Source organism: Salmo salar, chromosome 01 (genome assembly GCF_965601325.2).
Source record: "Salmo salar chromosome 01, fSalSal1, whole genome shotgun sequence".
Lineage (NCBI taxonomy): Eukaryota > Metazoa > Chordata > Actinopteri > Salmoniformes > Salmonidae > Salmo > Salmo salar.
The window spans coordinates 140,573,057-140,600,830 of record NC_138291.1 but is presented as its reverse complement, the minus strand read 5'-3'; the positions used below and the strand labels follow the sequence as shown (position 1 = coordinate 140,600,830).

Sequence of the window (27,774 nt, the reverse complement as noted above, 5' to 3'; positions counted from 1 at the left end):
GACGATCAGCTGTCCGTCCTGTCTCCCTGTAGCGCTGTCTTAGGCGTCTCACAGTACGGACATTGCAATTTATTGCCCTGGCCACATTTGCAGTCCTCATGCCTTCTTGCAGCATGCCTAAGGCACGTTCATGCAGATGAGCAGGGACCCTGGGCATCTTTCTTTTGGTGTTTAAACCCTTTACAATGAAGATCTGTGAAGTTATTTGGATTTTTACGAATTATCTTTGAAAGACAGGGTCCTGAAAAAGTGCCGTTTCCTTTTTTGCTGAGTTTATATTGTAAACTCAGCAAAAAAAGAAACGTCCCTTTGTTCAGGGACACATTATTACATTTCTGTTAGTCACATGTCTGTGGAACTTGTTCAGTTTGTCTCAGTTGTTGAATCTTGTTATGTTGATACAAATATTTACACATATTAAGTTTGCTGAAACTAAACGCAGTTGACAGTGAGGACGTTTCTTTTTTTGCTGAGTTTATGTATGGGGGACAGATGAAGGGGTAGTAATTCAGAAATCATGTCAACCCGTATTATTTTACAGAGTGAGACCATATAACTTATGTGGGTTATTTTACTTCTGAACTAATTTAGGTTTGCCTAAACAAAGAGGGTGAATACTTATGCAACAACTATATTTTAGTTATTTAATTCGTATTAATTTGTAAAACTGTTTAAAAAAAATGTCACTTTGACATTATGGAGTATTGTGTAGATCAATGACCAAAAAAAATACAATTAAATCTATTTCAATCCCACTTTGTAAAGCACCAAAATGTGAAAAAAAAGTTCCAAGGTGTAGACATTCTATAGGCACTGTATATGTTAAAATAAAGTTAGCCTACCACCCCAAAAAATACACACAATTGTTGTGACTGGAGATTGTGGTCTGTAAGGATGTCAACATCTGAATAATTCTTGTCAGAACACATACAGCAGAAGGTCCAGTCAGTCAGGTGGTTCTTTATTCTTTAAGCCAGGCAGTTACATCTGATGCACACATCAATTATCATAAGGTACCGTAGTCAAGTTCTAGTTACACCGCAGCAGCTAGGTCCAAACTCAGTCCTTTTCATCATTATACATCTGTACCTCCATATTCCCCTTGATAAAGGACTTTAAAATGGGATGGGGGGAGAAAAGATAAACTTATTACAAGATTCATAGTACGAGAGTATTTCTTCACTTAATAGCACATTGATTGCCTTGTAAACAGAACGGACAGACAACTGCGACTGGGCTTGTTAAGAGGCAGGTTGGTACATATAAATATTTATCCTAGCAAGTAACACATACAGCAGTTTTATACAAGCTAGTCATTAGAAGCATTTGTAAGACAGTGTTTCCCCAATATTCTTAGGGGAGGCACAATGTCCCTCAAAAACAACATCAGAAGGTTGAAGCCACTGAACATTTCAACCCGTCTTTTTAGATGTGAAGGGTTGCACGCCTTGCCTAAGAAATGGTTGGGAAAACACTGTTGGAGAAGGTCCTAAAGAGTAGTGCATTTATATACAGTAGACACACGAGGGTACAGTAGGTTTATGTAAGGGCTAATCAACAAGGGGCTATGCGCTCTATGGAAAAATAACGCGCTAGCGGAGTGGAACTGACCTTCCACGGAGTTGCATTATTTTCCAGAGAACGCTTGGAGCCCGAGTTTATTATCCCTTTCATACAATGGTTATAATTTAACACATTTGCCGCTAGAAATGTGTTAATTTGCTTTTAGAAATTTGTTCAACATCCACTGAAGTAGCTAGCAAGTTTACTAGATAGCTACAGTAGTTGCCTTGGTAACCAAACAAACAGACTTGCTAGTTTAGCTAACCAAACCCTAGACCAAACCATCAGTCCTAGCTTGCTATTATGGAAATGTAATTCAACAATGCCAATAATGTTTTCAATTCGACTTTTGCTTTCAAAAGCAGCTCAAACATCGAGCACGTAAGAATGAACTATAGCCATTGAATTCTACCGTGCTGATATGCCCTGTGTTATAGGGAAATAATGCACGCTCTAGAATGCCCTTCAAGCCAAACAGAAACGAGTATTCAACAACTCCAATAAAGTACAATCACAGCTGGTTTGTGTATGCATGCATCTGGTTGGTTCCCAGTCCAACACATTATCACTTCCTCAACCTATATAGGCTACATGATCAGAACAGGTGGTCAGAAATGTATTTCCTACTAAATCAGTGTTTGTTGCTCTTGGTCCTGGAGAGTTGAATACAGTTTGTGCAGGCTTTTGCCCCAACCTAGCACTAACACATCTAATTCAGCTGATCACGGTCTTGTTGATTTGTTGAGTCAGGTGTGTTAGTGCTGTGCTGGAAAGAAAGCCTGCACACACTAAAACTCTCCAGGAGCATGATTGAATACGGTACTAAATAAATACGTTGTTTTGATTCTTAAAATTGTCTGGAGGTAAAATCGATCATATCTTACAGTTTGTCTTATAAAAAGGTGCATAAAAGAAATCCTTCCCCCTTTTCTTTGTTTAAATGAAAATCGGTCAATAGTTGTTTCACCACATAGATACATTACCCATGTACATACATGGAAAGAAGAGAGAATCTGCCCTCGGTTTAACAGATGGATAAATGGATGGATGGATAGATGGATGGAAGATATTTACAAGCAGCAATGAGAGCCTGTACATAGAGAATAGGGCAACACCTCATGATCCTTCAATCATAAAATACATCATAGCATGGATCTTATTTAGGTCTAAACAAATGTCTAAATAATTTGCTTGTACAACAGTTGTTTCCAGATGTTTTGTGCTGTGACCCCTATTTCTTTTAATGCCTTTTAAATGTCAATATGCCTCTCTGGACAAATGAAACAATGCTTTAGGCCACAACCCACATTTAGATATCCACAACCCAGTACCGGAATGGGCCCCGACCATCTTTTAGGGACCATGGCTAAGGACATCAGTTATGTCATGCTTATGACAGTCTCAAGTTGCCTTAATGTCAGAGGATTCCAGTTAAGTGTTGAGATTAGTGACGTGTGTACGTACATGTGTGTGTTTGAATGTGTGTGTCTAAAGAGCGCGAGGCCTCTTGGGGTTGATCTGTTTGCTCGCCTGCTCCTCTTCCTGGAGCGTAGAACGGAAACCCTTCACTTTGTCTGAGAGGAAGGGAGCGGGAAAGAAAGAAGGGAAGAGAGACGGGAGAAAAGGAGGGAAGAGGGAGGGAAGAGGGAGGGGAGGAAAGGAGGGAGGAGAGAGGGGAGGGGAGGAAAGGAGGGGAGGGGAGGAAAGGAGGGAGGAGAGAGGGGAGGAGAGGAGGGGGGAGGAGAGGAGGGGGGAGAGAGAGGAGGAGGAGGGGGGAGAGGGGGAGGGGAGGAAAGGAGGGAGGATGGAAAGGAAGAGAAGGTAGAGGCTTAGATATAATCAGTAACATATGCTATGAAATGTCATCTTGTTTCTTACTTCCAATTAACATGACATGAATCACAATTCATTTAATGATTGCTTAGTTCCGATCTAGAATCGGTTATTAGAATCCCACATTACCTCTGAGCTCAATGAGGATGTCTATCTTCTGATCCAGGATCTGTTCTAGCTGCGTGGCGTAGGAGTCTACGTCGTAGTCCACTTCCTCTGTCATCTCCAACAGAACCTTCTCATCCTCCAGCCAGCGGATAGACTCCTGCACCGGACACAGACGGGAACACACACAGAGAATGAAACACACCGGACACAGACGGGAACACACACAAGAGAATGAAACGCCTACTCTGAACTAATTTCTAAACTCAGCAAAACAAGAAACATCCCTTTTTCAGGACCTTGTCTTTCAAAGATAATTCATGAAAATCCAAACGACTTCACAGATCTTCATTGTAAAGGGTTTAAACACTGTTTCCCATGCTTGTTCAATGAACCATAAACAATTAATGAACATGCACCTGTGGAACGGTCGTTAAGACACTAACAGCTTACAGATGTTAGGCAATTAAGGTCACAGTTATGAAAACTTAGGACACTAAAGAGGCCTTTCTACTGACTCTGAAAAACACCAAAAGAAAGATGACCAGGGTCCCTGCTCATCTGCGTGAACGTGCCTTAGGCATGCTGCAAGGAGGCATGAGGACTGCAGATGTGGCCAGGGCAATAAATGTCAATGTCCGTACTGTGAGACGCCTAAGACAGTGCTACAGAGAGACAGGACAGACAGCTGATCGTCCTCGCAGATGAGTAGTGTGATGTTTGGTACATCCGAACATCACACCTGCGGGACAGGTACAGGATGGCAACAACAACTGCCCGAGTTACACCAGGAACGGCACAATCCCTCCATCAGTGCTCAGACTGTCCGCAATACGCTGAGAGAGGCTGGACTGAAGCCTTGTTGGCCTGTTGTAAGGGAGGTCCTCACCAGACATCACCGGCAACAACGTCGCCTATCGGTACAAACCCACTGTCGCTGGACCAGACAGGACTGGCAAAAAGTGCTCTTCACTGACGAGTCGCGGTTTTTTCTCACCAGGGGTGATGTTCGGATTCGCGTTTATCGTCAAAGGAATGATCGTTACACCGAGGCCTGTACTCTGGAGCGTGATCGATTTGGAGGTGGAGGGTCACAGCATCATCGGACTGAGCTTGTCGTCATTGCAGGCAATCTCAACACTGTGCGTTACAGGGAAGACATCCTCCTCCCTCATGTGGTACCCTTCCTGCAGGCTCATCCTGACATGACCCTCCAGCATGACAATGCCACCAGCCATACTGCTCGTTCTGTGCGTGATTTCCTGCAAGACAGGAATGCCAGTGTTCTGCCATGGCCAGCGAAGAGCCCGGATCTCAATCCCATTGAGCACGTCTGGGACCTGTTGGATCGGAGGGTGAGGGCTAGGGCCATTCCCCCCAGAAATGTCCGGGAACTTGCAGGTGCCTTGGTGGAAGAGTGGGGTAACATCTCACAGCAAGAACTGGCAAATCTGGTGCAGTCCATGAGGAGGAGATGCACTGCAGTACTTAATGCAGCTGGTGGCCACACCAGATACTGACTGTTACTTTTGATTTTGACCCCCCCTTTGTTCAGGGACACATTATCCAATTTCTGTTAGTCACATGTCTGTGGAACTTGTTCAGTTTATGTCTCAGTTGTTGAATCTTGTTATGTTTGCTGAAAATAAACGCAGTTGACAGTGAGAGGATGATTCTTTTTTTGCTGAATTTATTAAGAAGCGAAGTGTAAAGAAGTATCGTTCTTGTTTGGAACAATCTGTTGACTGCATTTGACCTAACAAAACAGCATGAAAACTTATAGTGAATCTAACAGCAAGGAGAAGGAACTGTGCTGATCGAGTGACATGTTGCAAGGCTTGTTGTGTGTGGGAAACAGCCACAAGAGCAGACAGGAGACAACAGACGGAATAAACTATAAAAACGAACATTACGTGGCTGAATGGCGTTTCAAAATTTTGCATGCAATATGGATCCCTTGCGATATGGATTTTGCACATGTTAAAAGTGCAATTTCGATGGCAATTTGAATCATTGTGCAGCCCTACTCTGAACTATATGTGTGTGTGTACCTGAAACACAGCTCGGTGGTCTTCCAGCACCTGTTCCTCCATCTCCACCAGCTGAGACACAGCCTCATGAAAGGTAAAGAGCTGGGGGGACACCTCCTCTTCCTGGAGAGGAGGAGGGGAGAGAGAGAGAGAGACGCCAACGGAGGGAGGGGAGAGAGAGGGGGGGGGGGGGGGGGGGGGGTGAGAGAGAAGGATAAAAAGAAAGAGAAGAAATAGAGATGAGAGAACATTTTTTATACTGTACTATCAACTCATTCTAATACTCTGAAGAACCACACACTTTTTATTTGACAGTAAATCAGTGTATAAGCCAGTATATACAGTGCCCTCCACTAATATACCCTTGGTAAATATGAGCAAAACGGACTATGAAAAAAATTCTCCAGCTGTGATGCTTGGAGTTTTTTTGGGCCACTTAAACCATCCTCCTCACTGTGCGTGGGGTCAATATAGACACACGTCCTCTTCCAGGCAGATTGTTAACATCTCCAGCTGCATTAAACATCTTAATTATTGCCCTAATAGTGGAAATGGGCAGTTTCAACTGTTAAGCTATTTTCTTATAGCCATTTCCTGATTTGTGCAGCTAAACAACCTTTTGTCGCACATCATTACTGTATTCTCGGTTCTTTCCCATAGTGATGGATGACTATGGGAACTTGGCCTGTGTGTCACCTCATATTTATACCCCAGTGAAACAAGTCATGGCTTACCACTTAAGTGTTCCTAATCACTCAGGTGAACTTAAAAACGTAACATTTTACTCATAAGAATTTCTAAGGGGTGTTTATAATTGTGGCACATATGATGCGGAGAAAAATATTTAAAGGTTAGATTTTTATGAAAATTTTGAATGAAAGACCAAGAGGATAAACAGCAAAGACATTTTTTTCACAGGCCGTTTTGCTCATATTTGCCAAGGGTGCCAATATTAGTGGAAGGCACTGTACAGGGGTAACTGGACAGTAGGTGTGTGTGTGTGTTTTCTTACGTTTTGTTCACAGAGCAGTTTGAGGTCATCCCTCTGAGGGGAGCTGCCGACCCCCCACTGAGCCTCCAGGACCTCCAGCTGGGTGACGCTGTGTCCTCCCCGCCCCTCCATCATCACCCCTGGGTCCACCGTCAGCTCCTTCACCCTGTCGATGCACACAAACACCACACACAGACACACACACAGGCACGCAAGAACACACATGTACGCACACACATTAGTAGTTTTCCCTGACCACATGATCTGACCTTTTTGATTGGTTAAAACAGTCAATGAACCAATGGGAACGAATGGAGACATTCTTAGGCAGGAGTGTGAAGGACAAGCTGGGAAAGAAAAACATGAAAAACAAAAAAAAATACTTCTGAAATGAATGTATGAAAGAGTGAAACATACAAGCATGCCACAATTCAGCAATGACAAACTGAAACTGAAGGTTAAAGGTCATGAACAGTCAAAATCATGTTTTTCATGAAATGCATGATATTTTAATAAAATCAGATCAAAGTGTGAAACAGGACTGTTGCTTCTACATTGATAAAGTTTGATCATAAAGTTACTGGTCCCCTCCCATGTGTCAAACACTTGGATTCAGGAGGCGGGATTAATAAGGGTTTAGGGTGACATCACCCTAACTCTCATTTTAATACACCAATGGTAACATGATATTCTCTTATCTAATTTAAATAAGTACCGCCTTGTAACCAACATCGGAGAAGGCGTATTTTAAGAGGGGTGTGATTTATATAGCTAGATAGCTACTCAACTGGTGTCAAAATCTGTAGGTTGTCAGCAAACATAATTAAAAGTTTACCCTATTCATCTATGGCAAAGGTACTTATATATAGGTCTGGTATTAGCTAGTTACTGGCTAGCTAGGTATTCAGCCAGCATGGAACAAAAGGGGGGGTCGTTCAAAACTCTGGCTCAGTTGTCAATTTAACACATCCGTCAGTGCTGCTGTGAACCATATCACAAGATACATGCCAAAAAGGAGATGTATAAAAATCATTGATGCAATGATTAAATCATTGATGCAAATTCAATGTCGTTTGAGCAGCTTTGTGTATCACCAAGTTTTCTTGAGATGATTTTACTGCTAAACTGCTCACTGCATCCAAGTTGCTTGACAGAGGTGTTTCAAAGAGCTGTCAGTCAAGGCGAGCTCATGAATATTAGCTCCCCGTCCACTTAGCCTGTCTTTTCAAACTTCCTGGTAATTAGCCATGAGAAAAAAAGAAAATGTTCTACAATTTGAAGCATTTCTATTCACAAAAAAATATTATGGGTGATATTTTAGTCACTCAAAAGGCTATTTTACATGGGAATCAGAATGACTGTTCGGGACCTTTAAATAAATTATATCAGTGCAGGTTAAATAAATTATATAAATGAAAAAACGGAAACAAGTTGAAAAACATGAGGCCGTGCAGGTTTGTAGCCATCCCTTACTATTATGGTAACCAGACATTAGCAACACTTAAGTCAATGGAAAGAGGTACTTAGGAGTAAAAAATAAAGGAATAAAGGAGTAGGTAAAAGTTACCCCTAACACCTGGTCCAGGATCAGAGCGATATTTTCTTTATGGCCTGACTGGCTTTATAGTTATTATAAGGTTACAGTTCATCTGATCCTAGATCTGCGGTTAGGAGTAACCTCTCACTGGAGTCGAATGAGAGGCAGAACAGAGGATGGGTTTGTATGTGAGCTAGTGGAGATCACAAACATAGGAACAAAGAAGATGAAGTAAGTACGGTAGGTAAGAGATTAGTAGAGAGGAGAGACCTGGTGGGAGAGGTGGGAAAGTCATCGTACTCGTAGGTATTAGTGGGGGAGAGCTCAGCACGACTCCCCCCTCCACCACCCTGCTGCTGGGAGAAGGGGATGTCTGATGGGCTGATCCCAAACTCCTTCACTCTGGGGAGGGGGAGAGAGACACACACAAAGCGACGGAGAAGATCCAGTCAGGATAAGGTCTGATCATACATTAGAGGGTAAATGATTTGTCTCGTATCAAGAAGGGGGAGTGAGACGAGATAGAGGGGGAAGGTCATTCTGCAATGACAACTTGAATTAAACTTCTCCCTTATCAACCAACAGTCTTAGTAATTAGTCGTTGGTGAGATGTAGACAGTTAGTTAGCGTGGTCTCACCTGTTGGCGTATCTCAGAGTGTTTAGAGTGTTTTCACAGGAAGCCATTCCAGGAGATATAGTGGCAATCTGTGGGGGGAAATAACAGTTACTACATTGTTAGAAAATCATCATAATCGTTGGTGCTTAATAAATACACATCGAACCAGGCAGTTGTGAAGACCAGGAAGTGTTGAAGGGACAATCTGCTGTAGCTACATCCATATATATAGTTATGAATAATATAACTTCACGAGTTTAGTACCCCAGCAGAACCCAAAATATAAGCTTGTTTTACTCTAAACAAAGTAAATGTAAACAAACACTGTGTCACGTCCTGACCATAGTAAGATGTTATTTTCTATGGTAGAGTTGGTCAGGGCGTGACAGGGGGTGTTTTGTGTTTTTTTCCCCCTATGTTTTCTATATCTATGTTTAGTTCTAGTTTTCTATTTCTATGTTGTTGTTTTTTGGGATGATCTCCAATTAGAGGCAGCTGGTCCTCGTTGTCTCGAATTGGAGATCATATTTAAGTAGGGTTTTTTTCCACCTGTGTTTGTGGGTAGTTGTATTCTGTTTAGTCTATGTTCCTGACAGAACTGTGAGCTGATCGTTTTCGCTTTTGTTATTTTCTTTAGTGTAAAAAGTCATTATGAGCACTCAACACGCTGCGCTTTGGTCCCCTCTCTACGACAGACGTTACAGAACTACCCACCACAAAAGGACCAAGCAGCGTGGAAAGGAATGGACCTGGGAATAAATTCTGGACGGAAAAGGACCCTGGAGTCAGCCTGGGGAGTATCGCCGTCCGCAAGAGGAGATAGAGGCAGCAAAAGCGGAGCGGCGTTATTATGAGGCGCTGTACCAACCACGAGGCAAGTGCGAGAGACAGCCCCAAAAAAACATTTTTGGGGGGCACACGGGGAGATTGGCAGAGTCAGGTTGGAGACTTGAGCCAACTCCCCGTGCTTACCGTGGGGGGCGAGTGATCGAGCAAGCACCATGTTATGCGGGGATGCGCACTGTGTCGCCAGTGCGCAGCTACAGCCCGGTGCGCTCGGTGCAAGCTTCCCACAGTTGCTGTGCTAGAGTTGGCATTCAGCCAGGAAGGAGTGTGCCTGCTCAGCGTTCCTGGTCTCTGGTGCGTCTCTTCGGCCCAGGTTATCCTGCGCCAGCTCTACGCACGGTACCCCCAGTTCGCCAACACAAACCTGTGCGACCTGTTACAACGCCCTGCGCTTGCCGGGCTACGGGGGTTATCCAGCCAGGACAGGTTGTGCCAGCCATAAGCTCCAGACCTCCAGTACGCCTCCACGGCCCAGTATACCCTGTGCTTGCTCTGCGCACCCGGCCTCCAGCGACGTTCCCTAGTCCAGAACTCCCAGCGATGTTCCCTAGTCCGGTGAGACCTATTCCAGCTCCACGGAAGAAGCCTCCAGTGATGTTCTATGGTCCGAAGCCTGTAGAGATGATCCATGGCACGAAGTCTCCAGTGATGATCCATGGCCCGGAGCCTGTAGGGATGATCCATGGCCCGGAGCCTGTAGGGATGATCCATGGCACGAAGCCTCCAGAGATAATCCATGGCAAGAAGCCTGTAGGGATGATCCATGGCAAGAAGCCTGTAGGGATGATCCATGGACCGGCGCCTGTAGAGATGATCCATGGCCCGGAGCCTCCAGTGATGATCCATGGCACAAAGCCTCCAGTGACGATCCATGGCGCGGAACCTGTAGTGATGATCCATGGCACGGAGCCTCCAGCGACGCTCCCCAGTCCGAAGCCTCCAGCGACGCTCCCCAGCCCGGAGCCTCCAGCGACGCTCCCCAGCCCGGAGCCTCCAGCGACGCTCCCCAGCCCGGAGTCTTCAGCGACGGCCTGCAGCCCAGAGTCTTCAGCGATGATCTACAGTCCGGTTCCTTCGACGATTCACGGTCCGGTAGTACTAAAGCAGAGGGATCAGCGGGTGGAGCGGGGGTTACGCCCCGAACTGGAGCCGCCTCCTATGCTGGAGGATAAGCTTATGTGGACTGCACTAGAGCCGCCATAAATAGTAATTACCCACCCTACCCTCCCTTTTTTGTTTTTGTTTAGTAGTAGCATTCGGAGTCTGCACCTTTGGGTCCGTCCTGACCATAGTAAGATGTTATTTTCTATGGTAGAGTTGGTCAGGGCGTGACAGGGGGTGTTTTGTGTTTTTTTTTCTATGTTTTCTATATCTATGTTTAGTTCTAGTTTTCTATTTCTATGTTGTTGTTTTTTGGGATGATCTCCAATTAGAGGCAGCTGGTCCTCGTTGTCTCTAATTGGAGATCATATTTAAGTAGGGTTTTTTTCCACCTGTGTTTGTGGGTAGTTGTATTCTGTTTAGTCTATGTTCCTGACAGAACTGTGAGCTGATCGTTTTCGCTTTTGTTATTTTCTTTAGTGTTCTGTGTTTAAAAAAAAAGTAATTATGAGCACTCAACACGATGCGCTTTGGTCCCCTCTCTACAACAGACGTTACACACTGTATAACCTCAAAACATGGTTAAAACTATAATTTTGATATCATGGATGGTCAGTCCTTGCATCCATAGAGCCGTCTATTCATTTTAGAGTGGTTACATTTCTCCAGCCCCATCCCTCAGCTTTTTAGCGAAACGGGGCGGGGAAAACGTTTTGTTATTGTTTCAACTGCTGATCGTCACTTTAAAGGAGATGTATGTACAGTATTATCTCACCATGCAGGTCCTGGAATTCTCCCCGATGAAGGAGTCTCTGAGAACCTGGGTCAGCTTGCTGGCTCTGAACGGGGTGTGGGGCTTGTTCCGACCCAGGGCTCTGATACACTCCTTGAGCGCCAGCAGGCTCTTGTTGATCTCGGCCCCCTCCAGGCGAGTCTGGCGGTCTGCGCTGGACGTGTCGGCCCCCCTCTCGTTCCCCGCCAGGTCGATCAGCGAGAACTTGCCGTGCATCTTCCCTCGCCGCCTCAGAATGATCTGGAACACAGCGTGGCTACGGGACGAGTGGGCGTTGGCCGAGGTCTGACCTGACGTCCTGGGAGAGAGGGAGAGATGGAGGGTGGAAGAGGAGAAGGTGCGAGAGATGATAGAGAGGGGGAGGGAGGGAGAGTAAGCAGCAGGAAATGACTGGCAGGAATAACATCCATATCAGATCTTTAAAATAAGTTAACACCAGTCAATTAAACCATCCCACTCCAGCCCTCCCTCCTACTCGCCCTCTGTGGTTTTACCTGCAGCTGTTTCCAACCTCTATGAGTTTGAGGACGTCTTCAGTACATTTGACGTCCCTCTCCTGCAGCCCCACCACCTGCACCTGCTGCTTCCCATCCTCCAGCACCCTCAGCTTGGCTTTCCGGTTCAGCAGGTCAAACACCTAGAGAACCACAACACAACCACGCGGCCAGGTTAACATAACCACAAACGTCCTTCAGCCCACGCCGTTTGGCTTTACGGTTCAGCAGGTCAAACACGTACAGAACCACAACCACAAACACGGTCATATAAACACAGTCGACACAGCCACCCTCCAGGCTTTACGGTTCAATATAGGGGGTTTGAAGATGCATGTATTGTGGCGACTCCACTTGCCTTCCCACTGTAGATCTCAAAGAAGGTGGCGTAGACATTGAGGTCCAACTTCTTGTAGTTTGGCTTCTTCAGCATGAGAAACACGTCTCTCGCTGCAAAGAGAGAAAGGGCTTCACTGAAGAGACACAGCTTCACGCAAATACGCAGAAAGAGCACGTTTTGAACTAAGAGAGAGAGAGAGAGAGACATGGTGTAGTGTTCGTACCAGCCAGTGCGTAGATCCCTTTAGAGCAGTCCTGGTTCTTCCCAGAGAAGTCTCCTCCCATAGTCTGAAAGGGAACGGGATGAGCTTATCTCCCAAACGAAGGCAATGTGCCCAAAAAAAAGAAAGCCTAGCTAGCGCTTGCTAGCATACAGCATTATCAAGTTAGCGTTCAAGTGTTAGCCGACACGCGCGGGAAGTGTTCATCATCGGTGCCACTCACATGCGTTTTCCCACTTCCTGTCTGTCCGTAGGCGAAGCAGGTGGCCATTCCCCTCTCAAAGATGGTCTCCACCAGTGGTCGGGCGGTGAACCTGGGGACAGGGGACGGTTGGGGACGGTTGACTTGAAAAGATAGTTCACCCAAATCACAGTAAAGATACTCTAAATTACAATATAAAACTTTGATCTCACACTTTCAAATAAACCGTGTTATGTCAATGGGAGTTTTGACACACAGACACATATCGTGATCATTTTTGTTCTTGAAAAACGTAACTCCGCACCAGACGCTATTACCTCTTGGGAGTTGAGAAGGGAAACTTACCGGTAGACCATGTCATTGTCGGCGCTGTCGTCAAAGGCGTAATCGAAGCGGAAGGTCTGGTTCTCCAGGTACCTGGTCAGGTCCACCTTCTGCTTGGGCTCATGGACCATCACCACGTCCTTACTGGGGATGGTGATCACATCCAGGTCCTTCATAGTCAACTCTGGAGGGGGGGGGGGAGAGTTCTGAATAACCCACTGCAACATTTTGAAACATAAATCATGTTTCCATGAGAATGTGTGAGGAATGCGATGCTTATGCTGCTGCTAAACCTCTGCATGTAAAAGACCATGTAACCGAAATTTGGTGTGCCTGCGATCGATTTATGAAATTTGTACCTTTTTTATTGAGGGGCCGTGCTCGTACACACACACATATCCTGTGCTCCTCATCGATCTGAAAGTTGAAACAATGTCATACAAGACGGGATTTAGTTAGTGGCCAATGAAGACGTGTCACCACTCTATGAAAATAGACCTGCGCCTAACCAGTTTAGCAGACAGATATAGATATAAACATACCAGATCAGCGGTGGTTAGAGGCCTGTAGTCCAGACTGGCTCTGAAGTCTCTGATCATACACATGATCTCATAGTTAGGCACAGTTACATCTACCTCCTGGGAGAGAACGACACAGTCAACAGTGTGTGTGTGTGTGTGTGTGTGTGTGTGTGTGTGTGTGTGTGTGTGTGTGTGTGTGTGTGTGTGTGTGTGTGTGTGTGTGTGTGTGTGTGTGTGTGTGTGTGTGTGTGTGTGTGTTAATGATGCGTGGGTTACCGCAGTCCCCGCGGATATATTGTGTGGAGGAAGGGCGTGTTGAATAAAGAAAAAACAATGCATAAAAAAAATCCATAAATGGTGCAATTTATACCTATAAGCTACATTGAGGATTTTCTTTCATTATTTTAAGCTATCTGGTATTAGTGAGTAAGCCTAAGCTTTAGGGCCTAACTGTACATGCGCCAAATAGCCTACACTCCAAAAACCAAATGCTTTTGGGAACACACAGAAAAAGTTAACGTCAACTACGGAGGAGAAAGGACACTCTAGGAAAAAAGCTACGAAATGAAGAGTTGAAAATAAAGAGAAGGGAGGGCCAGAAAAGTAATGTTTGGGAAAGATTTGGTGAAGTGGTAAAAGAGGATGATAGCAGTGATGATTGTGAGGCGCCATAGTCACAAGACAGGGACTTCAAATGGGCCTATGGCACGTCAAGGGAACTTAGCCTACTGTTCAGATGGGTTAAATGGAAAGTGAAATCTGGACACTGACTGTAGATCTATAACCTCTCACATAGCCTTAATATTAACTCCTTCAGAATCAAGCATTTCTTGCAGTAAAATGATACACCAAATGTAGGCCACATTATGACCCGGGAACAGGAGATGATTTATTTCTGATTTATTTACGTGATTTATTTCTTTCAGCATCTTGAGAGAATGCAAATGTGCAGTTAGATACCGTCTGTACATTTACATTTACGTCATTTAGCAGACGCTCTTATCCAGAGCGACTTACAAATTGTCTGTAGAGGTGCTATCTTTATCAGCATAATAAAAGCTGATAGTATTTCAACCACATAAAATATGCATCCAAGCCGAACTGAAATCTTATCAGAAACATGATGTCATTTGGAAATTACCGTTTTTTTATTTTAATTTTTTTAGCATTTTATCCCGGTCACTAAACGTCTTTGCTCCACGAAAAAGCCGAAATGACAGAGAAAATGTTACCGATGTCAACTAAATTGAAGCATTCATTCCATCGATGTATGATATTATTCTGGTGAGCAAGGGTTTATTTTTGTCTTCTAGGGCAACATATAAGGACAGAAGAGAATCTGCATGTTTCTAATTATAGACAAGTTAACTAACAAATAGCCTACCAAAATGTCGGAAATTATAAGCAGAAACATACACAATATTTATAAAACCCCTTCAAATGAGTGGATTCGGCTATTTCAGCCACACCTGTTACTGACAGGTGTATAAAATCGAGCACACAGTCATGCAATCTCCATAGACAAACATTGGCAGTAGAATGGCCTTCCTGAAAAGCTCAGAGACTTTCAAAGTGGCACCGTCATAGGATGACAGCTATCTAACAAGTCAGTTTGTCAAATTTCTGCCATGCTAGAGCTGCCCTGGTCAACTGTGAGTGCTGTTACTGTGAAGTGGAAATGTCCAGGAGCAACAACGACTGAGCCGCAAATTGGTAGGCCACACAAGCTCACAGAACGGGACCGACAAGTGCTGAAGCGCGTAAAAATTGTCTGTCCTCGGTTTCAACACTCATTACCGAGTTCCAAACTGCCTCTGGAAGCAACATCAGCACAAGAACTGTTCGTCCCGAGGTTCATGAAATGGTTTCCATGGCCGCACACAAGCCTAAGATCACCATCCGCAATGCCAATGCCAAGCATCAGCTGGATGGTGTAAAGCTTGCCACCACTGGACTCTGGAGCAGTGGAAACGTGTTCTCTGGAGTGATGAATCACGCTTCACCATCTGGCAGTCCGACGGATGGATCTTGGTTTGTCGGATGGCAGGAGAACGCTACCTGCCCCAATGCATAGCGCCAACTGTAAAGTTTGGTGGAGGAGGAATAATGGTCTGGGGCTGTTTTTCATGGTTCGGGCTAGGCCCCTTAGTTCCAGTGAAGGGAAATCTTAACGCTATAGCATACAATGACGTTCTAGACGTTTCTGTGCTTCCAACTTTGTGGCAACAGTTTGGGGAAGGCCCTTTCCTCAGCCCCCGTGCACAAAGCGAGGTCCATACAGAAATGGTTTGTTGGTGTGGAAGAACTTCACTGGCCTGCACAGAACCCTGACATCAACAACCTATGGGATGAATTGGAATGCCGACTGCAAGCCAGGCCTAATCGCCCAACATCAGTGCCCGAACTCAGTAATGCTCTTGTGGCTGAATGGAAGTAAGTTCCAGCAGCAATGTTCCAATATCTAGTGGAAAGCCTTCCAAGAAGAGTGGAGGCTGTCATAGCAGCAAAGGGGGTCCAACTCCATATGAATGCCCATGATTCTGGAATGAGATGTTCGACGAGCAATGTCCACATACTTTTGGTCATGTAGTGTACCTACAGTGGCTTGCGAAAGTATTCACCCCCCTTGGCATTTTTCCTATTTTGTTGCCTTACAACCTGGAATTAAAATTGATTTTGGGGGGGGGTTGTATCATTTGATTTACACAACATGCCTACCACTTTGAAGATGCAAAATATTTTTTATTGTGAAACAAACAAGAAATAACACAAAAAAACAGAAAACTTCAGCATGCATAACTATTCACCCCACCAAAGTCAATACTTTGTAGAGCCACCTTTTGCAGCAATTACTGCTGTAAGTCTCTTGGGGTACGTCTCTATAAGCTTGGCACATCTAGCCACTGGGATTTTTGGCCATTATTCTAGGCAAAACTGCTCCAGCTCCTTCAAGTTGGATGGGTTCCACTGGTGTACAGCAATCTTTAAGTCATACCACAGATTCTCAATTGGATTGAGGTCTGGGCTTTGACTAGGCCATTCAAATGTTTCCCCTTAAACCACTCGAGTGTTGCTTTAGCAGTATGCTTAGGGTCATTGTCCTGCTGGAAGGTAAACCTCCATCACCAGTCTCAAATCTCTGGAAGACTGAAACAGGTTTCCCTCAAGACTTTTCCTGTATTTAGCGCCATCCATCGGTCCTTCAATTCTGACCAGTTTCCCAGTCCCTGCCAATGAAAAACATCCCCACAGCATGATGCTGCCACCGCCATGCTTCACTGTGGTGATGGTGTTTTCAGGGTGATGAGAGGTGTTGGGTTTGCGCTAGACATTGCGTTTCCTTGATGGTCAAAAAGCTCAATTTTAATCTCATCTGACCAGAGTACCTTCTTCCATGTGTTTGGGGAGTCTCCCTCATGCCTTTTGGAGAACACCAAACGTGTTTGCTTATTTTTCTCTTTAGGCAATGGCTTTTTTCTGGCCACTCTTCCGTAAAGCCCAGCTCTGTGGAGTGTATGGCTTAAAGTGGTCATATGGACAGATACTCCAATCTCCGCTGTGGAGCTATGCAGCTCCTTCAGGGTTATCTTTGGTCTCTTTGTTGCCTCTCTGATTAATACCCTCCTTGCCTGGTCCGTGAGTTTTGGTGGGAGGCCCTCTCTTGGCAGGTTTGTTGTGGTGCCATATTCTTAACATTTTTTAATAATGGATTTAATGGTGCTCCGTGGAATGTTCAAAGTTTCAGATATTTTTTTATAACCCAACATTGATCTGTACTTCTCCATAACTTTGTCCCTGACCTGTTTGGAGAGCTCCTTGGTCTTCATGGTGTCGCTTGCTTGGTGGTGCCCCTTGCTTGGTGGTGTTGCAGACTCTAGGGCCTTTCAGAACAGGCGTATATATACTGAGATCATGTGACAGATCATATGACACTTAGATTGCACACAGGTGGACTTTATTTAACTAATTATGTGACTTCTGAAGGTAATTGGTTGCACCAGATCTTATTTAGGGGCTTCATACCAAAGGGGGTGAATACATATGCATGCACCAATTTTTAAATTTCACTTCACCAATTTGGACCATTTTTTGTATGTCCATTACATGAAATAAAAATAAAAATCCATTTAATTTACAGGTTGTAATGCAACAAAATAGGAAAAATGCCAAGGGGGGATGAATACTTTTGCAAGGCACTGTAAATCAGGCAAAAGAAAATGTTTCGCCCCATGTCAAAAGATTGTTCCACCGTCTCTGCTAGCCTACAGGCATTTTCTATATTAGCGGGTTAGGGTTGGGTGCAGGCATCAGATTTATAATTTATCCCATATTCAGTAGTCGGGCGGTTGTGGGTGAGCAAACTGTGACCCTACCTGTGCCTTCTTCTCTCTCAGCTCCTGTTGTTGCAGCCGCCTTCTCTCTCGTTTCTCCTGCAGTTTCTCCACCTCCTTCACACAGTTGGATTTCCGCCGCGCTGAACCCGTACAGGGTAGGAAAACACAATTATCAAAATCTAGCATAAATGTACAATAGTGGTCCATTTTCATTTCTACTGTCCCTTTTCAATATACTTCAAAGCAAACACACAAGGATAAAACCATGAGCGCTAAGCAACACATTCAATAAGCTCATAATAACCCCCCCCCCCGGAATAGAGAGCAGCTCAGCTCAGTGAAAGAGCTATTCTCTGGCTGCCTCTCTATTCTCTCAGCAGTACAGCTGGACTAATAGGCCTATCTGTGTCTGTCTGCCTGGGAACATTAGATCACTGGTCATGTGTCCCATCATCATAACCCACCAGACTCAACATCACATCTCATCACAGCAGAAAGCTCCAATCGGAGATTTACAACAAACAGCAACAAAAACGTCTAGTTGTTAACATGGCAAATGTATTTAACAATAACCAGGACTATTTAGCGATACAAAGCTGCAGTGTGTGTGTGTGTGTGTGTGTGTATTACCGTTCTGCTGCTGTTGTAGTGTCATCTGCTGTGTCTGTAGGGCTGTGAGTGGTGCAGGTGGGGGTGGTTCTGGTTGGCTCTGCTGGTGCTGTATCTGACTGGGTCTGGCCCGCGTAGTCCCCACCGCTGCAGCTGGAGACACAACATACAGGACATTTTCGTCATGCACGTACATTTTCTTTAGTACATTTACATTTACTACATGACATTTTGTCTTCGGGCATCTCATCTTCTTACTGATGGCTTTTTAAATTCAGAATAGTAGTAATGACAGTCTTATACCTGTCATCCTCAGGTGATTGTCAGTAAATGATCTTGACATTAATATGCTATCTCTCCCCAGACCCTCTCTCTACTTTCTATCTGTGTATTTATCTATTTTAGACTGTTGCTACAGATCTCTCTCTCTCTCTACAGATACCACGGTCTCGCTCTTCCTCTCTCGTCTCTCTTTATCTCTCTATTGATCTCTCTGTCTCTGTCTCTCTCCCTCCAGATATCACAGTGCCTGAGGGGTATTTTCACCACGTATTCACAGATGGCACACCTGTTGCTTCTATTGAAACAGAAATAGAGATCTATTACTCTCATGGTACAGTGGGTCAGTAGGACGTTATGTGGCAGCCTGGTTAAACCCAAAATGGCACCCTATTCCCTATATAGTGCACTGCTGTTGACCAGAGCCCTATGGGCCCTGTTGAAACGCAGTGCACCATAAAGGGAATAGGGTGCCATTTGGGACACCGACGTAGTCTCGCGTTGACAGACTTCTAAAGTCTCGTCTTTGCTCAGGAACGTGAGGAGGCTCGCCGATCAAAGTTCTGTTGAAGCCGTCTTGCCTCTGTTTTCTCTTGCTGGGGTTTCAGTCTTGGGGGGTGCTATTGTCCGTCGGTTCTACAAGAGACAAAATAATACCATATGAATGTAAAGACGCAAACGGGACACATGAAAATAGCTAACACTTTCCCATGATTAAAGTATACTGTACAGACGTATGGCTTTTGGCCACAGCACAGTAAGAGAGAATGACCTTGGGTGGCTTGATTTGTTTGGCAGCAGAGGCAATAGAGGTGGCAGGAGGGGGGGTCTCAGGACTCTGTACTGCCTCCTCTTCAGGGGCCACATCTGGGTTCAGAGCAAATATGCTCTCCAGGTCAATCTGCATGGGAAGAAGGTGCAACATACATGTTAAAACTCTGTTCCAGCCTCTCCAACCTAATGTGTGTATGTATATACACACTGAGTGTACAAAACATTAGGAACACCTTCCTAATATTGAGTTTACATCCCCCTTTGCCCTCAGAACAGCCTCAATTTGTCGGGGCATGGACTCTACAAGGTGTCGAAAGTGTTCCACAGAGATGCTGGCCCATGTTGACTCCAATGCTTCCCACAGTTGTGTCAAGTTGGATGGGTGCCCTTTGGGTGGTGGACCATTCTTGATACACACGGGGAACTGTTGAATGTGAAAAACTCAGCAGTGTTGCAGTTCTTCCCACACTCAAACCAATGCGCCTGGCACCTACTACCATACCCTGTTCAAAGGTGTGCCATTCACCCTCTGAATGGCACACATACACAATCCATGTCTCATGGCTTAAAAATACTTATTTGACCGGTCTCTTCCCTTTAATCTACACTGATTGAAGTGGATTTAAGAAGTCACATCAATAAGGGATCATAGCTTTCACCTTGATTCACCTGGTCAGTCTATGTCATGGAAAGTGCAGGTGTTCCTAATGTTTTGTCCACTCAGTGTATATCGGAGGGGTTGGGTGAGAAAAAAAAACAGAAGACAAATAATAATAAAGTCATCTCTTAACTCAGGAAAAGACAAGAATGTCAAACATGTGCAGTGAGATTGATTAACAATTTACCAGTGACATTTAAGAAGTGAAATAGGCTACCATGTTAAAACGTGTAATCCTGAAGGGGGGCACACACGCACGCACAAACACACACACACACACACACACACACACACACACACACAAACTACTTAAAGGCATCCGTAGTAAAGCCGATTTGCTTTGTGTCCTAAAACTTTCAACGCCCCATCTGGTACAAGCTGATAGGGGGTCAAACATGACCGATTAACACACACACACCGATTAATACACACACACACACACACCGACACACCGATTCACACACACACACACACACACACACACACACACACACACACACACACACACACACACACACACACACACACACACACACACACACACACACACACACACACACACACTACCTCTTTCCCTTTCGTATCTCCATTCTCTATCCATTCCACCGTGACACTCTCGTTGTCTTCATTCAGTGATGTGACCATTGCCTGGTGGATTCGACCTGCAGGAAACATGTTATAAACATATACCAGCTTCAGTGTAGACTCCTACAGGTTAGAGAACCATGACATGATGGATTTGTGACCACATGACATGATGGATTTGTCCTGGCTGCCATAGATGGGAGAAAACAGTTGTAGACTCATACAGTCATACACTCCGGCTATTGAAATTCAGCCAATGACCACGACACACTAGATCACACTGACCAAAGAGGATGGCGATGAGACCAGCCAAAATTGGCCAGTACGGGCAGAGGCCTTCAGTAACAGATGTGTCAATAACCCTGGACCTGATTGGTTGACATTTAAAAAAGCTGCACATGCATGTCAACATTTGACTGCTTCAAGGCATTTTGATATGTTACTGTACATGCAAAATGGTTTGTTTCCATAATGTTTCTACATGTGTCATTCTAAATAGCTATAGCTCTTCTGTTATGGATGAGCCCAAACTACTACAAGCATTAAAAAATACAGTCACACAGTTGTTTGAGCAGATCATTTAATTAAATCAAACAAGACAGGTTCATTGCTGCAGAATCACTAAGCGTGTGTCTTTTGCTAGTCCTTCCCTGGAGGTAGAGCAGACGAGAATGAAATAAATAGCAACCGAACACTATTCACTTTAGACTAGCAAGGACTACTACGTAAAGAAGTAGCTAGTAGGCTATTGTCAGTCAGTGGCTAGCCGACTAAAACTCAACAATTTACGATGGGGTTGAGCGGCGACTAGTGTGGGAGAACTGGCCTTCCGACGTCACATAAAATAGAAGTTTTTATCAAAAACGATGGATTTCAGCACCCAAAGAATAGCCCGCAATTACACATGACAGGAAATAGGGGAAAACTGATAATGGATTAACAACATTGTAGTTACTCAACAATACTAACCTAATTGACAGAGTGAAAAGAAGGAAACCTGAACAGAATACAAATATTCCAAAACATGCATCCTGTTTGCAACAAAGCACCAAAGTAATACTGCAGGAAATGTGGCAAATCAATACACTTTTTGTCCTGAATACAAAGTGCTATATTTTGGCCAAATCCAATACAACACATTACTGAGTACCACTCTCCATATTTTCAAACATAGTGGTGGCTGCATCATGTTATGGGTAAGCTTGTAATTGTTAAGGACTGGAGTTTTCTCAGGATAAAAAAGAAACACAATGGAGCTAAGCACAGGGAAAATCCTAGAGGAAAACCTGGTTCAGTCTGCTTTCCACCAGACACTGGGAGATCTTTCAGCAGGACAATATCCTAAAACACAAGGCCAAATCTACACTGGAGTTGCTTCCCATGAAGACAGTGAATGTTCCTGAGTGGCAGAGTTACAGTCTTCACTTAAATCAGTTTAAAAATCTATGAACTGAAAATGGTTGTCTAGCAATGATCAACAACCAATTAGACAGAGCTTGAAGAATTTTGAAAAGAATCATGGGCAAATGTTGCACAATCCAGGTGTGGATTTACCCAGAAAGACTCACAGCTGTAATTGTGATTCTAACATATATTGATTGACTCAGGGGGTTGAATACTTATCTAATCAAGATATATTAGTGTTTAATTGTTTTCATATTTTTTCACAAATGTTGGAATTTTTATTCCATTTTGACATTACAGATTATTCTGTTTAGATTGTTGGAAGAAAAAAAATCTTAACTAAATCAATTTTAATCCCACTTTGTAATGCTTCAAAATGTGGAAAAATGAAGGAGTATGAATACTTTCTGAAGGCACTGTAGTACGTGTAACATAATGTAACTCAAGAGCTATGATCAAGGGCTAGGCTTAAAGGAGAATCGCCATATTCAACGTCTCCTGTAAACCCAGATTCTGGTTCAGAGCTGAACGGTCTTCTGTGACTATTCCCATTAAGACAGTTCGCTAAACGATATATACGGCTGAATCCTATATCATTACCAGGCAGCCAGCACGGCCTATAACCGCACAGGTGGATGCATCCTTGCCAATATAAATCATTAATCCCTGTTAGCCTGCCGGCTAGCTTCACCCAGTAATTGAGTAAAGGCTACAACTAGCTGGCTATAGCTCCGTCATTCAAGGTAATAATAACCGATTTCATTGACTGCCGCTATGTCAGACAGGGACTATGACAGTAGGATGAGAATGGGTCTAGTACCGTGCACAGATCTCTAAGCCATTGCTAGGCTAGGTATCCAACTCAGCACCCTGCCTGACTGGCTAGGCGCTGCCTTGAACCAACAAAGATGATGTAGCTAACGCGACAGCGCCTCAATGAAAAAAAAGCATCTTTATCTAGCTAGCTAGCGGACGAGGAGAGAGAGATATCTCTCTGTCTTACCATCACTCCGTTTGATTTCCACGTAAATGCCGATGAGGATCTTTCCGAAGACAGCGACGGCCATCCCTCATGTGTGTAGTATGTGTGTGTGATGGCTGTAGTATGGGGTGTGTATTTGTTTAATTTTAAGGGGGACCAAGTCGCGCCGCAGAAAAGAGAAACCGGGAGGAGGTCAGGAGGATAGAGGGAAGCAGTGCGCATGCGCAAAGACTACCTCGCTCCATCAGAGTGGAGACGCATCCAAGAAGCGAGTTGGATTTTATTTTTGCTTAGTCTTCTAGCTAGCTACAATTTCTATATTTATTCGATTTTCTGTTGATGTGCATTTGGGTGAAAAAGCAGAACGCTTAAATGTGTTCATTGCAAAATAAGAGGCTTATCGGGACTAATTCCATAAATGCGTTTAATTCACGATTTATAAGCAATGATTGAGTAATTAATAGTCGATAAGTATAACATGTTTTATTATAAATGTTTATAATTCGAAAAATTATTATATGCATTCATAAATATGATAATAATTCATACATTTTAAGTAAATAAAAAAATGGTCAACACATGGTTAAATGCTCTGTTTTGATTTAAATGTTAAAGGCCCAATGCAGCCGTTTTAAAAAAAATCTATATCAAATAATTTCTTGGTAATAATTAAGTACCTTACTGTAATAGATTTCCATTAAAATTGGCAAAAATAGCTTTTTAGCAAAAAACGATTTCTAAGCAAGAATTTTGCTAAGACTGTCTGGGAGTAGTCTGAGTTGGGAGGGGAAAACTGAAAACTAGCTGTTATTGGCAGAGAGGTTTAGAACTCTCTTTGTATTGGTCTATTAACCAATTTACCGCCTGGTGATGTCACCATAGAAAGCCGAAACTCCTGCCCATGCAAACCTGCTGATTAGAAAATTGTATTTTTAACCATCAAGATTGTAGATTGTATTTTCAACCAGCAACTATCAGGAAAGGGCATTGATAAAACATGTTCACACTTTTACAGTGTTAGTTTCATCAGCTGTTGTACAGTATGAAATAAAACACAGGAAACATAATTGTTACTGCACTGGGCCTTTAATCTCCTCCTCTTGTGTTCACCTGCACTTTATTGTTCTGAAAACCAAATCCAGAAGACCCACTAAGCACGGACCGACACAACGTCTATTTTTGGTGCAGTCCGGACCGGCCTTGATTTCAACATCCATGGATGTTGATTCTTGGTCCAGACCGGAACCAATCATAGACATCTATGTTTCACAAGTTTGGACAGCACAGTACAGGCTAGCCGGCTGCGCAGTCTAGTCATCACAGTACAGTAGAGCACAGCAGAGTACATTACATTACAGTCCAGTAAAGAAAATACAAATAGAGTATAGTACAGCACAATGTAGTAGAGCACAGTTGAGTACAGTAAAGAAAAGTATAGTTCAGTACAGTATAATGTACTCTACTGAACTAAACTGTACTGTACTCTACTGAATTAAACTATACTGTACTGAATTAAACTCTGCTGTAGTCTACTGTACTCTACTGAATTAAACTTGACTAATGTACTCTACTATACTCTACTCTAGTGAATAAAACTCTACTGTCCTGTAATGTACTTTACTGTGCTCCACTGTACTGAACTGTGCCGTACTGTGCTGTTCAAACTTGTGAAACATTTCTGTAACCGTTACTGAGAACATTATTGTAGTTGAAGTGGTCTGTTGGTTTATTCTGTAAATTGGACTACTTTGAACATCATCGCTGCCAGTTTTGAAGCTTTTGAAAAAGCTAACATAAGTGTATGTGAGATAACAGCAATAATAAATATTATATTTTGCAATCTGTACTTGGCCTCTCTGTCCTATATTAAATGGATAAAAAAAATAGTGTGACATAATGCTTACATGTATGTGCAGTTGAAATTTGGCCATAGAATCAATTACCAAAACAAGACGTATTTTCAACATCTGTAAATTATGTCTTTTCAGCTTTCATTCAGAACCTACAATTAATCTAACTTCAATGTCTGAAAAATATGTATTCTAGATCCATATTGTGTGCCTCTCAATAGCTGCCTGGGAGGAACAGTGTGTCTGCATCTCAATCAGTGATGCAGTCATCATTGCACACATGGTCTCAGAATGCACCATTGTTTCTCCGTATGAGGGGCTACAAAGAATCACATTGTAGCGTAAGCAAAAAAACTACCACAACTATGTCATTAAGTAGCCTGGTCAGCCGCTATAGTGGGCGCAATGAATCTCCACTATCATCTGGGCACGCTGCTAATACATTCGACCGGTCTGTACATAAAACATCCTTCCTTCAGGCTGCAAAGGCATCGGTGTCCTCCATATCTAGCTTTAATGGCGTGCCGCCGAAAAACAACAGGGGAAATATGCGTACTGTTTTAATAAAACAATTTCCACCGACATTCTCGGATTTTCAGACAACTTCCGGATGTTGCACACCGCGTCCAGCCAATCAGGTTACAGCAGCTGGTTGTTTACCCCTGGCTAAACATGGGGCGCAACATCAGGAAGTGGCATTAGGAAATAGCATTAGCCACTCTAACATGGTAGTGGAAAATTGTTTTACAGTATGCATATTTCCCCCGTTTTTTTCAGACGGCACGCCATGAAGCTAGTTAAGGAGGAAACTGATGCCTTTGCAGCCTGAATGGAGGATGTTTTATTACGAACCGGTCGTTCGGGGAACATGAGTATGTTACCGGCAGGGCAATTTAAGCCCTGACCATAGTGGAGATCCATAGCGGCCACTAGCGGCTGCGCAGGCTAGTCAACATTTTCGTAAAAACAGCCATTTTTTTCTAGATCAAGTTGTTTTCCACAGAAAGTTAAACTCTTTTCACATTGACTGTTGGAATGGATAATTACCTCTACTTATTTTCATCAAGTTAAGATCAACAAAAGAGAAAGTTGAATGGGGCCACTATAAAGTATGTGCAGGGTTTTGTGAGCGGTGTAGTCGGATCATGTCATTCCCACGTTGGACCACACCACAGCAGCAGAGGGCCATCTAGGAGCCATCTCTCTCCTGGGCCATGTTGAAATACTTTACAAATGCATCCTATTCTCACATTTCACTGTATCTGATTGGGAGATTCCGCCCAGAAAGTGAGAACAGAGGGATGCATTTTGAAAGTGTATAAACAAGTCCATTACTTGTATTTCACATGTTATATTTCACGTTTCACTTTTTGTTCCTGAAGAAAACTATAGTTTGGTGAGTTGCTGGATAGTTTTGTGCTGTTGTAAATCTAATACCACTCATTAATATAGGTCAAACAGTCACTCTGGGGATGATGATGGTGCATTTACAGTGACTCCTGGTGGCATGTAGTCTAGCGGTTAGAGTGTTGGGACAGTAACTGAATGGGTCTGGTTCAAATACCTGAGCCAACAAGATGAAACATCTGTCTACAGTATGTACGCTTGAGCAAGGCACTTAACCCTAATTTGCTCCTGACCCTGTAAAACAACACATTTATCTGGTGTATATGACAATATTATATATATATATATATGTATATATATATAAGACATCTGTTAGGGAAGCTAGCAGCAGTAACACAGTCCCTCCTATAACCAGCCCTGAGCGGCAGCTGTCACTTCTACACGGACAGAACTACCAACTACTTTCCAAAAGATGAATTAAGCTGCCTCCCTCTCTCTGTCTCTCACTCTTCCCCTCTCTCTCTCTCTCTCTCTCTCTCTCTCTCTCGCTTAAATACACACACACACACCCTGCCTCTCTCTCTCCCTCTGCCCATCAGTCCAGAGGGCCCATCCATTCCCCAAGGTGTCGGCCAACGATGTCTGGCCTATCTGTTTCCCCAGCAACCACGTCCCTCGCTGTCAGCAGTGAGGGACTACTTTCTGTCTGTTTGCTTTGGATCCCATAGGATTAATGAGGACACAGTACAGCTTAATGGTGTTTGATGATTGTTCTTTGGGTGTTTATAGGAGGGAAGGTGTGTGTGTGTGTGTGTGTGTGTGTGTGTGTGTGTGTGTGTGTGTGTGTGTGTGTGTGTGTGTGTGGGGAGAAAGAGTGTGGGTGTACAATATCATAAATGGACATGAATTTCCTTATGATCAAAGGAAGTACTTAACAAATACACCATTGGCACCAAGTCATATTCATTACATTATCATCACTGTTCCCCAAGCTGATTCGTCAAGTTGGACTGTAAGCCCATCTGTAAGCTGTAAGCCCATCAGCCCACAGCAACCTGCCATGCATAGGTAATTTGGAGATCATTCACATTATTTTACATACCAATATTTCATGTACTGCAGGGAGGGATCGCTGGTAGTCTCTATTTTGCAGTCATGGATCATTCGTGATGCAAGCAGACAGTACATATGGAGATCCCTTGAAGGGGGTCTGAGAAGGATTTGGGGATATGCTCAATTCCCCCTCAACCAGCCTCCTCTCTACTCTCCACTCGAATAGCACAAGCCTCACTCTCAGGCTGTAATAGCCTCGCTTTTTTAATGTTTTAATTTTACCTTTATTTAACTAGGCAAGTCAGTTAAGAACAAATTCTTATTTTCAATGACAGCCTAGGAACAGTGGGTTAACTGCCTTGCTCTCAGGCTCCATCCAGGC

At 43.7% G+C, this 27,774-nt stretch overlaps 1 protein-coding gene across 1 annotated transcript; it reads right to left on the bottom strand.

Moving 5' to 3' along the window:
* Positions 1-945: 945 nt before the first annotated feature.
* On the bottom strand, positions 946-23,361 carry LOC106562392 (kinesin-like protein KIF2A). Its single transcript, XM_014127259.3, has 20 exons — positions 23,164-23,361; positions 20,739-20,833; positions 19,512-19,640; positions 19,321-19,375; positions 18,482-18,613; positions 17,891-17,991; positions 13,539-13,634; positions 13,356-13,413; positions 13,018-13,180; positions 12,694-12,784; positions 12,474-12,537; positions 12,269-12,360; positions 11,911-12,053; positions 11,399-11,714; positions 8,698-8,765; positions 8,330-8,461; positions 6,544-6,688; positions 5,553-5,654; positions 3,526-3,661; positions 946-3,137 (listed from the first exon to the last, which is right to left on the bottom strand). The coding sequence occupies exons 1-20, from the start codon at positions 23,225-23,227 to the stop codon at positions 3,052-3,054; spliced, it is 2,268 nt and encodes a 755-aa protein (XP_013982734.1). The 5' UTR covers positions 23,228-23,361; the 3' UTR covers positions 946-3,051.
* Between the last annotated feature and the right edge of the window lie 4,413 nt (positions 23,362-27,774).

Excerpts from the sequence above, each read along its gene's own strand:
- LOC106562392 (XM_014127259.3), bottom strand. The coding sequence starts at position 23,227 with ATGGCCGTCGCTGTCTTCGGAAAGATCCTCATCGGCATTTACGTGGAA. Across the intron at positions 18,614-19,320 it reads CCCAGCAAGAGAAAACAGAG|CTGCAGCGGTGGGGACTACG; the intron begins GCAAGACGGCTT and ends TTGTGTCTCCAG. Across the intron at positions 13,635-17,890 it reads TGAGAGAGAAGAAGGCACAG|GAGGTAGATGTAACTGTGCC; the intron begins GTAGGGTCACAG and ends GTTCTCTCCCAG.